Source organism: Loxodonta africana, chromosome 11 (assembly GCF_030014295.1).
Source record: "Loxodonta africana isolate mLoxAfr1 chromosome 11, mLoxAfr1.hap2, whole genome shotgun sequence".
Taxonomy (NCBI): domain Eukaryota; kingdom Metazoa; phylum Chordata; class Mammalia; order Proboscidea; family Elephantidae; genus Loxodonta; species Loxodonta africana.
Window position 1 is genome coordinate 72205838 of NC_087352.1, and position 12987 is coordinate 72218824.

At 38.1% G+C, this 12987-nt stretch overlaps 1 protein-coding gene across 2 annotated transcripts in view; it reads left to right on the forward strand.

Moving 5' to 3' along the window:
- Positions 1–12987, forward strand: part of RPRD1A (regulation of nuclear pre-mRNA domain containing 1A) — a 72936-nt gene that overhangs the window by 24121 nt on the left and 35828 nt on the right. For both annotated transcript variants that reach the window (XM_003406325.4, XM_064294601.1), the window contains exon 2: positions 10918–11047. In XM_003406325.4, the coding sequence (XP_003406373.2) occupies positions 10918–11047 (130 nt within the window). The remainder of the gene's footprint in view (positions 1–10917; positions 11048–12987) is intronic.

Here is a 12987-nt window from a genome sequence, read left to right on the forward strand (position 1 = left end):
GGGGCTCATTGTTTAGGAAGCATTCAGTTTTCTATTTATGGTGATGGAAAAATTGGCAAGAGTTATTGGTGGTTGCACATAATTAATTTGTCACTAAATTGTACACCTGAAAAAACATTAATTTGCGAAATGTTGTGTTACATATATTTTTATAACAACAAAAATTGTTAATTGCATACTTTTTAACCCATCGCCTCTGCTTCTCAGAATCTATCCGGTAAAAATACGTGCTCAGGTTTACAAAGATAAAAAATACTAAAGATTTTAAATAATCTGTATCTCATGTGCCTAAGTTGCTGTTAAAAGGAATGAAGCTGTTGAAGAGAGTTTGGTAAAAAATGTTGAATTAGCAAATGTTTTGTTACATATATTCTTACTACAACAGAACAAAAAGTTTGGTAACAGATCTTGGATAAAGTGTGAAGAAAGCTATTTGTAAAACTTACGTGTAGCATGATCTCGTTTATGAAACAAATCTTATGTGTATATAATGTTTGCAAACATTCTTGAAAGGCTGCATATACCAAATTATTAACTTCTATCTATGACAAAATCTTTCTGACTCATAGTGACTCTGTAGGACAGAGTAGAAATGCCCAATATGTCTTTACAGGAGTAGACTACCACATCATTCTCCCACGGAGCAGCTGGTGGGTTCAAACCGCCAACCTTTCTGGTAGCAGCTGAGCGCTTAACCACGGCGCCACCCGTGCTCCTTATATCTATGAAAGGAGTCTTCACTATTTACATACCCTCAACTTTAGTTTCTTAACTTTTTATGATAAATTTCAAAAGTTATTTACAAAGGTAAAGACAAGATACTGAACTCCTGTGAACCTATCACCTAACTTCAGCATTGTTAGCATTATGCCTTGCTTGTTCTGTCTGTCCCTGATATCTGTCTGGATTTCTTACCAAGCACTAAAATAGGAAGAACCATGGCTACATGCAGCTGTAGGACAGTCAGTTCGAGGTCAGCAGTAACCAGAACCCTTTTCAGCATGAAGGCTCTAGTTAATCATTTACATAAATCATGTATTTCGTATTTATGAGTTAATTCTTTGTTGATAATCCAAAGTCCCTCTGTCCCCCCCCAAAATTTTTTTTCTTAATCCTTCCCAAAAGTAGAACTATATATCGTTTACTGTATGTGTGTGTTTATGTGTGTATAACTTAGTGATATGCCTTGAACATCTTTTTGTATCAGTACATAAAGTTCTGTCTCATTCTTTGAACAGCTGCAGAGTATTGGATTGTGTAGATGTACCATGATTAATATAGCCACCTTTTTCTTGATGCTGTTCTGAACATCCTTAGTGGATTTCTTTGTGCCTTTATGAGAATGGATCCATGAGATAAATTTCTAGAAGTAAAATTGCAGGGCCAAGAGGTATTTGTAGTTAAATTTTTGATAGGTACTGCGAAATTATTTTTCTAAAGTTGTACCAATTTATATTTTCACCATCAATGTCTGAAGTGTCTAGAGGTAGCAATTGTACCTTGCCAATTTTAATGTCAGACTTTCCTCTTGATCAGTCTCATAAGTGGAAAATGGTTTTTGATTTTCATTGTTTAGTATTTGTATTTGAATTTTTTCCTATTCACATTCCAGAAAAGCCAAAACCAAACCTGTTGCGGTTGATTCCTACTCAGAGCGACCCTACAGGACAGAGTAGAACTGTCCCATAGGGTTTCCAAGGCTGTAGTCTTTACAGAAAAGACTGCCACGTCTTTCTCCTATGGAGAGGGTGATGGATTTAAACTGGCCTGCCTTTCCATTAACAGCTGAGCCCTTAACCACTGAGCCATCAGGGCTCCTTTGCTATTCACATTCCTTGCCCATTTTTCTATAGTTTATTGATTTGTAGAACTTCAGAATGGAGACAGAAAAGTATCTTGAACTCAATACACTGGAAATAGCGAAAGTAACTAGATCTGTAATAAATTCTGTCTTTCATAATCTGAATTTCATAATCATAACATTGTAATTTTACATGTGTTCCCATAGCTGATAGAGTGGGCGAGGCTAATGACCAGAAGCCAAGTTAATGGAATAAGCAATTAAAGGTGCAGTTCCAGGCCAAACTTTATTTATTCAGTAAATACCGAACAAATTATGAACCAGCTGCTGGGCTTGATTCCGTAGATTTTTAGATGAGACCAGCAATTCTTGCTTTCATAGAACTCAGTTTATTGGGAAGCACTACATTAAATAAGTAAAGATAATTACACTTGGGATAAGTGCTCCCTCCATAGGAAGAGTATGAGGTGCTATGAGAGCATTATCAGGGCTCTCCAACCTGTGTGGATTGGGTGGTCAGGGAAAACTAGAGGAATTCATTTAAGCGAGGTCTGGAAGACCAAGTAGGAGTTGAGGAAGTTGGAAGGGTAGTAGTGTTGGGTGTGAAGAGAGAGTATTATAAGAGGGCAGAGACAGATCTTATAGGATATTATTGTTTGTATTAAGGATTTTAAGCGTTATCTGCACAACAGAAAATCTTTTGAAGGTTTTTAAGTAAGAAACGACAGATTCAACCCCTAGTAGGTAGTTCGAAGCAGGAACTTGAACTCTTCCAAGGGGTCGGCTGCCAAAAGCCTGAGGAATCTTGCTACCAGCGGTAGAGAAATACACCTGCTCTGTCCATTTTTTACCCACCTCAGCTATTGAGAAGCAGCCAGCTGTGTCTGACTGAACGCTTTGTTCTATTATGCAGGACAGATTGAATTCCATTTAAAGAATCATCTGTTGATTATGTACTTTCCGTGGCATAGAAAATTACCAAATTAAAGCAGCTTCTGTCTTACAACTACCTGTCTGCTCACTTGAACATGTCTTCTTCCCCACAGTGCCATAGGCAGAAGGAAAAATCTTGAAGCTGTTAGAATCCATAGGTTTTAAAAAGAGACTGTTTTGGAGAACAGGTTCTCAGGGTACATGCACTTTTACATAGTACAGAACTTTCTTTTCTGCCTCAGAAAATTAAAATTTCCACTAAAAATGTTTTAAATTTCAGTTTGTTGCACTATATTTTGTTATGAACTCTTAGGTATCAAATTATCTGTAAAGGTTGAGGGACTCAGTTAGGTCTTCCTCCATGCATTCCTGAACTGAGAGTTTAATTGGGAGGGGGTCTTCTAAGTTGGAGGTAGGGGCGCTGTGTGGTGTGATTGCTTTAGTGAGACTTCAGACAGCATGTGGAAGCCAAGGGGTTTGCAGATACGGATTCTAGAAGGTAAAAGAAACATCCAGAACCTTTCTTTGGAGGAAACGCCATACAACTAACTTGTTGTTTTTAGGAGAGATGACTGGGGATTATTTTGGAAAACATTTACTATTATTATTGTTTTCTTTTTTCCAATGTTCTTAAAATGAAAATAGTAGAGGTGATATTTGGGAAAACTCGGAGATTATCCAGAAAGCTTTTGGACCAGGCTCTTTAATGAACTGCTCTAGTATGTTGAGGATTATGTAGAAAACCTTTGTTCAGTTCTCATTTGAGTTTCACTCAGCTTCTGTAGTGGTATTCTGATTAAGCTATAATATGAAAGTCTTTTTTCCACTTGAAATCAGGCAGTGTCATTCAGGTTCATTCTGAATGACAAGTACTGAAAAGAACTGTAAACTTATAGTAAATTATTTTCTTATTATTTGCTTCCTGTTAGAGTGCAACAAATAAGAAATTCCAATTTGTCAAATAGGAATTTACTATAAGTGAATAGAACAACTCTCTTGTGTAAGTGCCACCTCCCTAAAAAGCTAAAGAATTCTTAAAAAAAAAAAAACTCCAAAACTCTGCCACTGAGTGGATTTCGACTCAGCAACCCTATAGGACAGAGTAGAACTGCCCCATAGGGTTTCCAAGGAGCGCCTGGTGGATTAGAACTGCCAGCCTTTTGGTTAGCAGCTGAGCTCTTAACCAGTACACCACCAGAGCTCCGATTCTTAGGGGTGTTTAAATGTTGTCAATGAAAGGTAAAGTTCCCCTTAACACAACTTTAATTCTGAATGCTTTCTTTCCAGTTGAAATATTCTTACTGCTCAGTCCTTCCAGCATTCCTAATTCACCTGAAGGTGTGCTTCACCTGCCTCTAAAACCTCAGTACTTCTCTTTTTACTTACAAAATGAAGCTTAAACTCATTAACTTGATATTTAAGGTCTCCCCTCCTTTCCAGCGTCATACTCCATTACTTTTACAATATCAATAGTGCGCTCATTACATCACGCACTGGGGCTTCTGCCTGGAATGTTCTCTCCACCAGTGTTTCATTGCATATTTACACTTATGGCTTAAAAAGGCTTTCATGATTTGACTGTGAGTCTTGTTTTATTCCTAATGCAGTGTCTGTAAACATAGTAGACAATAAATAATTACCTGTTGACTGAATGAATGGCGTGAGATCTTAATAATCATAATTATTCTTCAGTTAACTACATTTATATTTCCACAAATTAAACTTAAGAGAACATAATTAAATTACACTTAAAATTTGAGGCCCTAATATGCACTTACTGCAAAAGCGGGGTATATAGCACCTCATTCTAGTCTGTAGTGATTCAGTCCAAGTGGCTGGTGCATAAATTTGAATAATAGTCCTGTTAACTGGTCTTCCTTGTAGGCGTATGGATATTATCCTATCACTGACAGCATTGTACTTAAGGATAGATCTTGAAACGTTCTTTTTGACGATGACTGCAACACCATTCCTCTTCGAGTTGTCATTCCCAGCATAGTAGATGATATGATTGTCCGATTCAGAATGGCCAATACCAGTCCATTATTCAAATTTACACACCAACCACTAGGGCCAAAGATGAGGAAATAGAAGATTTTTATCAGCTACTGCAGTCTGAAATTGATCGAACATGCAATCAAGATGTGTTGATAATTACTGGCGATTGGAATGCGAAAGTTGGAAACAAAGAAGGATCAGTAGTTGGAAGATACGGCCTTTGGTGATAGAAACAATGCTGGAGATCAAATGATAGGATTTTGCAAGACCAACGACTTTATTGCAAATACCTTCTTTGACCAACATAAATGGCGACTATACTCATGGACCTCGCCAGATGGAACACACAGAAATCAAATTGATTACATCTGTGGAAAGAGACGATGGAAAAGCTCAGTATCAGTCAGAACAAGGGCAGGGGCTGACTGTGGAACAGACCATCAATTGCTCATATGCAAGTTCAAGCTGAAACTGAAGAAAATCAGAGCAAGTCCACAAGAGCCAAAATATGACCTTGGGCATATCCCACCTGAATTTAGAGACCATCTCAAGAATAGATTTGATGCATTGAACACTAGTGACTGAATACCAGATGAGTTGTGGAATGACATCAAGGACATCATCCATGAAGAAAGCAAGAGGTCGCTGAAAAGACAGGAAGGAAGGAAAAGACCAAAACGGATGTCAGAGAAGACTCTGAAACTTGCTCTTGAACGTTGAGCAGCTAAAGCAAAAGAAAGAATTGATGAAGTAAAAGAACTGAACAGAAGATTTCAAAGGGCCTCTCGAGAAGACAAAGTATTATAATGACATGTGCAAAGAGCTGGAGATGGAAAACCAACAGGGAAGAACACACTCGGCATTTCTCAAGCTGAAAGAACTGAAGAAAAAATTCAAGCCTCGAGTTGGAATACTGAAGGATTCCATGGGAAAAATAATAAATGACGCAGGAAGCATCAAAAGAAGATGGAAGGAATACACAGTCATTATACCAAAAGAATTAGTGGATATTCAGCCATTTCAAGAGATGGCATATGATCAGGAACCAATGGTACTGAAGGAAGAAGTCCAAGCTGCTCTGAAGGCATTGGCGAAAAACAAGGCTTCAGGAATTGATGGAATATGAATTGAGATGTTTCAACAAACAGATGCAGCGCTGGGGGTGCTCACTCGTCTATGCCAAGAAATATGGAAGACAGCTTTCTGGCCAACTGACTGGAAGAGATCCGTATTTATGCCTATTCCCAAGAAAGGCAATCCAACCAAGTGTGGAAATTATAGAACAATATCATTAATACCACCCGCAAGCAAAATTTTGCTGAAGATCATTCAAAAACGGCTGCAGCAGTATATCGACAGGGAAGTGCCAGAAATTCAGGCTGGTTTCAGAAGAGGACGTGGAACCAGGGATATCATTGCTGATGTCAGATGGATCCTGGTCAAAAGCAGAGAATACCAGAAGAATGTTTACCTGTGTTTTATTGACTATGCAAAGGCATTTGACTGTGTGGATCGTAACAAACTGTGGATAACACTACGAAGAATGGGGATTCCAGAACACTTAATTTGTGCTCATGAGGAACCTTTACAATAGATCAAGAGGCAGTTGTTCGGACAGAACAAGGGGATACTGATTGGTTTAAAGTCAGGAAAGGTGTGTGTCAGAGTTGTATTCTTTCACCATACCTATTTAATCTGTATGCTGAACAAATAATCCAAGAAGCTGGACTGTATGAAGAAGAACGGGGCATCAGGATTGGAGGAAGACTCATAACAACCTGCGTTATGCAGATGGCACAACCTTGCTTGCTGTAAGTGAAGAGGACTTGAAGCACTTACTAATGAAGATCGAAGACCACAGCCTTCAGTGTGGATTACACCTCGACATAAAGAAAACAAAAATCCTCACAACTGGACCAATGAGCAACATCATGATAAACGGAGAAAAGATTGGAGTTGTCAAGGATTTCATTTTACTTGGATCCATAATCAGTAGTCATGGAAGCAGCAATCAAGAAATCAAAAGACACATTGCATTGGGCAAATCTGCTGCAAAGGACCTCTTCAAAGTGTTGAAGAGCAGAGATGTCACCCTGAAGACTAAGGTGCACCTGACCCAAGGCATGGTATTTTCAGTCACATCATATGCATGTGAAAGCTGGACAATGAACAAAGAAGACCGAAGAAGAGTTGACGCGTTTGACTTGTGGCGTTGGCGAAGAATATTCAGTATACCATGGACTGCCAAAAGAACGAACAAATATGTCTTGGAAGAAGTGCGGCCAGAATGCTCCTTAGAGGCAAGGATGGCGAGACTGCGTCTTACGTACTTTGGACATGTTGTTAGGAAGGATCAGTCCCTGGAGAAGGACATCGTGCTTGGCAGAGTACAGAGTTAGCGGAAAAGAGGAAGACCCTCAACGAGGTGGATTGACACAGTAGCTGCAACAATGAGCTCAAGCATAACAACGATTGTAAGGATGGCACAGGACCAGGGCAGTGTTCCGTTCTGTTGCACGTAGGGTCTCTATGAGTCGGAACCGACTCGACGGCACCTAACAACAGCAACAACAACAGTGGTTCAGTTTACAGAGAAAATAAATGAAATTGGCCAAGAGTTGTTAATAAATCTTAAATAGATTTTTGTTTAAAGATAGTGGCGTTTCTCCTGATTTCCTGCTATAATACCTGCAATAGTGTTCATTCCCGGCATTGATGTGTGTGTGTGTGTATATTTGTATATTCAGTTTTTTTCCTGTTTCTTTCCATGCAGAAGACCTCCCCTGGAGAAAAGGTTTTTATGGTTTTAGATTGCACAGCATTTCAGCTATTTGTTGTATTAATCAGCATTGTTGTCCACAGTAATTTTAAATTTCAGTCTTTATAAAAGCATGAGTGATTACCTTAGATTGATATTTTGTATCTTACCAGAACACGTAGGCATGTGGTTTGTACACTGTGGAAATTAAGTAATGCTCCTACCACTTTCTGATTATGAACAAGTGAAACTAGATGGCATTTCTTTAATCCTTTCACTGGCTGTTTGTTTCAGATTGCTTATACAATAACACAGGCTCTGATTTGTTTTTAAAGCCTGGTAATTGAATTGTTTGTGAGGTGGTGTAATTGTTTCTTACTTCTGTAATGAACCGAACTTTATTACTGTGCCTTTTTCAGTAATACTGTGTTCTCATATTTTAGCCAGCCAGATTGCATGTGTGTGTGTGCAGGTGTGGGTGTGTGTGTGTACCTGTGTATATGCAAGGTCCCACGACAAGGAGCTATAGTTACTACCCAGAAGGAGCTTAAATTTAGTTCAGGGAGATGAGGCATAAGAAAGTTGTGCTTCGTGATTTAAGTGTTGAGTGGTGCTTATTTGGCTTATGCTTTATTGGTATAAATACAGTGGTATGCGCACATAACAGACAAGTGTGTATTTATGATTGCTTAAAAAAAAAGAAAAGAACTAATATTTTTAGTAATATGTGGCCTATCATGTGCCAGTTTGCATAGAGCTTGCAGACTCTTGATTGAATAGGAAAGGTTTTTTTTTTTTGGTCTGCACCCAGCATGGTCCCTGGCAGGCAGGCAAGCGGATAGAGATAGATGGGTAGCTGCTGAGGAGTTGACTCTGGCTCCTGGTAACTGTGTATACAAAAGATCAAAATGTTTCCTGGTCCTGCATCATCCTTACGATTGCCAGCATGTTCTAGTCCATCACTGTGGATATTGTGCCAGTCCATTTCACTGAGGGTCTTCCTCTCCTTCGCTGGCCCTTTCCTTCACCAAATGTGATGTCTTGCTTCAGTGATCGATTGCTCCTGATGACATGTCCAAAGCAAACAAGTAAAAAGATATTGTGATCCGTGGGGTTTTCTTTGGCTAATTTTCAGAAGTATGTCACCAGGCCTTTCTAATTTGTCTTAATAAGTTCCGCTAAATCCTGTCCACCATGGGTGACCCTGCTGATATTTTAAATACCGGTGGCATAGCTTCCAGCATCACAGCAACACGTGAGCCTCCACAGTACAACAAACTGACAGATGGGTGGTGTGGTCCTAGCACATAACAAACATTAAATAAATGTTTGTTAAATTGAATAGAAAATCCTCGACTGGACTAATAAACATCATGATAAATGAAGAAGAAAAAGTAAAGATGTCACTTTGATGACTAAGGTGTACCTTAACCTAAGCCATGGTCTTTTCAATCACCTTATTGCATGCAAAAGTTGGACGGTGAAAAAGGAAGACAGAAAAAGAATTGATACATTCAAATTGTGGTAAACCATGGGCTGCAAGAAGAATGAAAAAATCAGTCTTAGAAGAAATACAAGCAAAATGCTCATAGAAATGGTGAGACTTTGGCTCATTTACTTTGGACATCATCATGAAAGAAATTGTTTGGTAATGTAGGGGTCAGCAAAAACTAGGGAAACCCTCAGTGAGATGGATTGACAAGATAGCCGAAACAATGAACTCAAAACATAGTAACGATCGTGAAGGTAGTGCAGGATAGGGAATGTTTCATTTTGTCATGCATAGGGTCACCATGAGTTGGAACCAACTTTACAGCAATCTTACAACAATAACATATTTAATGAGAGGTTTGGAAAATAAGTGTCTAAGGGAGAGATCTCATGGGCAACAGAAACATGAGTTGACTAGGTCAGAGCCACTGCTTAGCCCTGTGTTCTGTTGCCAATAGATGTATTTCTCTAACGAATTATGAAATGGTTTGTTTGCCATTTCTGTTAAATTTGTATGCTGCTTTTAAGAATAGTTCGTGGCCCCGTTATTCTAAAAATTCATTTAAAATCACTTTTGTGATTTTCTTCTGGCATTGCCTATTGTGTTTAACTATCAAGTCGATTTTGTCTCATAGTGACCCTACAGGACAGAGCAGAACTGCCCCATAGGGTTGCCAAGGCTGTAATCTTTAAGGATGCAGACTGCCACATCTTTCTCCAGCAGAGCAGTGTGTGGGTTCAAATCACCAACCTTTTGGTTAGCAGCAAAATGCTTTAACCACTGCACCACCAGGCTCATTCTGTTGAGATTAGTTCCATTAATGTATTATTTGCTGTATATAAAGGTTCCCATAGTTTTAAATGGAAGTAAATTTTTTTTCCCCCTGAAAATTTGAGAAAGGGTATGAAGTGTGGTTTCTAGTTATTTCTCACATTTCAGTCTGGGTTCCACAGGGAAGAAAAGGAAAATAGTATCTTGGTATTTGGATCCCTTCCTGGTACGTGGTTTGTCCTTTGTAATATATTGGGAAACATATTTTGAAATCTTATAAATTCTTAGTTTAACGTGCTGTTTTAGAAGCTATTCCGAATTATTTTTTAGATTAGTAGCAATTTAAGTAACATTTTAAGAATATTTTGTTTATGCCGTAAATATTTGCCATGCTAAGAGTGTAAATATTAGGGACATCAAATGGGCAGTGTTCAGGTTTTTTCCTCCTAAAAAAAAAAAAATGTAATCGAAGGGGAAGTCTCTTTTGTACTCTTTTGTTGTTTCACAATAACTTATTAATTGATTTTGAATCAGCTGGGTATTCAGACAAATCCTAAATTCAATTTAGGCTTTGAGGTACCATCTTAACAGCATGACCAATCACCACCTTATTTTAAGTGACTATGTGTCGTATATTTTCTAATGATTTTAATGAAATTTAGTCCATGTAGAGTCACAGAGATGCATGTTTACACAGATATGTGGGTTTCAGTATATAAAACTATTAGTTTGGGAATGGTGATAAGACTAGGAACCAAGGATGTTACGTAGTTTGGGTGATTTAGGAAAACTGCCAAGGAGACTCTATGGGGCAGTTCTACTCTGTCCTATAGGGTCGCTATGAGTCGGAATCTACTCGACGGCACCGGGTTTGGTTTTTTTGGGTTTGCCAAGGAGACAGATCTCTCGCTGACCTACTCTTCCTTTTTTGGCTCTCTTTTTTCTCACATGATCAGTCTCCAAAAATCAGAGTGTAGTCATCCTATTAAGTGTAGCAGCAGCAACTTGATATTTTTGGTAGTAAAGTGGGTAACTAGAATTGAACATGATGTATAAAGGTTAGTAGTTATCATTCTGAAACTGCTTAATTCAGGTATTGAGAAAGTTTGTCCAAGTTAAGTTGAGGATATTTAAGTAGATTTTTTTTAATTTTTTATTTTTCAGCCAAACCAAACAGGAAACTTACTTTTCTCTACTTAGCCAATGATGTCATTCAGAACAGCAAAAGGAAGGGGCCGGAGTTTACAAAAGATTTTGCACCAGTTATAGTGGAGGCTTTTAAGCATGTTTCAAGGTATGGTAATTGTTTTGGTTACTAGGTGGTCTGTTTTAAATGCACATATGTCCTTTTGCTAAAATTTGCCTTAAGCCGTTAAGGTAAAAAACAGAGAATGTATTTCTAAGGCTTTCATTTGAAAAGACCTACATGTAAATGGTATTTGTAAGTGTGTTAAATGCTTTCTGTGAAGAAAAAAAAAATTGAACTGCTGATAAGTTGGGCATTGAGTACTTGAATTACAGCTTTAAGAGACAAAAATAATTGCCTTATCAGAATGAACTTCATTAAGAATGAATGAAGGCATTGCATTGAAAATTCGTGTAGATAAAAGCTGTCAGTCTTCCAACCAATATTTCTGGATAAACTCAGTACCACTTTCCCCATATTGCTTTTACTGATTTTAAGATTTTCTGGTATGTGGGTATTTGACATAACATTTTAGAATATTTTGGAAATATATATTTATTTAAAATCACAAACCTGCTAAAATTTTTTGCTACAGAAAATTCTGAGGATTAGAAGCCTCCGTACTTTGACTTATGTCCTTTTAAAATGCTTATTTCCAAAAGCTATATGCAAATATTTGGTAGATGACTGAATATTGAAATGAGATAGACTATTAAATCAGTCTGAATTATAGAATTCAATAGTAAATGATAATGATATGTGTTGAATGATTAAAAAAAAAAAAACCCACTGCCGTCGAGTCAATTCCGACTCATACTGACCCTATATGACAGAGTAGAACTGCCCCATAGAGTTTCCAAGGAGCGCCTGGCAGATTTGAACTGCTGACCTTTTGGTTAGCAGCCGTAGCACTTAACCACTGCGCCACCATGGTTTCCTGTTGAATGATATAAGGATGAAAATCTACTCACTATATGCCTTGAAGTAGATGCTTTTTAAGAAAAATTAGAGTGTGAAGTATTGGTGTATGTTGCTCTCTTAAATAATAAGTATTATTTATCCTCCAATTTAGATATTTTACCATCTCTTCACAATTTGGTATTTCTTAAGAGTTTCATCCTAGGCCCTCTTCTGGTCTTATTCTTCACTTGCGCACTGGGTGATTTTGAACACTGCATGTATTTAGTTATTCTCCATACCCTAATGACTGACAAGCTTACGCTCCAGTCCAGTTGTCTTTCCTATGCTGCTTAAGCATATAGTACATGTTCCCTTGGTTCCTTGGATTTTTTTCTATTCCAGTTACCATAATGTCTTTTCTGTATAATTGCAGTAGCCTCTGGCTGAGCTTTCTGCATCCAGTATTATTTAATCCATTTAGAATATTGTAGTCAGGAGTTGAAGAGCTGACCATAATACCTTTGAGTGGCTCTCGTTGCCCTAGAAGTCAAGTCTAAAGTCCTGAACAAGACTTAAGATGTTCATTTATGGCCCTGCCCACATTTCCAGACTTGTGTCTCATATTTCTTCCATACCCAACCCGTAGTCTACAGTTTAAGTCAGCGGAACCTCTCTTAGTTCTTCCTGCCTTAAGGCTTTTGTATATGTTACCTTTCCCTAGAATTCAGTGAAATATTTATTGAGTGCCTAATGTGTGCTAGGCCCTGAGGGTACAGTACTGAACAAGACAAAAGTTCTTTTCTTATGGAGCTTACATTTCAGTGAATGGCAAAGGTAATAAATAACTGCATAGACAGGTGAATATATATTATAATATCAGATGGCAAGTGCTATGAAGAAATTTAAAGTAGGGAAGTAACTAGAGGGTATGAGGTATGAGGATGCTCAGTTAAATAGTGTGGTGAAGGTGGCATTTGAACAGAAATTAAAGGAAGGAATGAAATTTGAGCCATTCGAGTACCTAGGAGTAAAGTATTCTCGGTAGAGGGAATACATGCAGAGATAGTGAGATGACAATGAGATAGCTATGCTCTGGGGATGTTTGAGGATCAGCTGGGGATATTATTATCGGAGAAGCTATTAAGGAA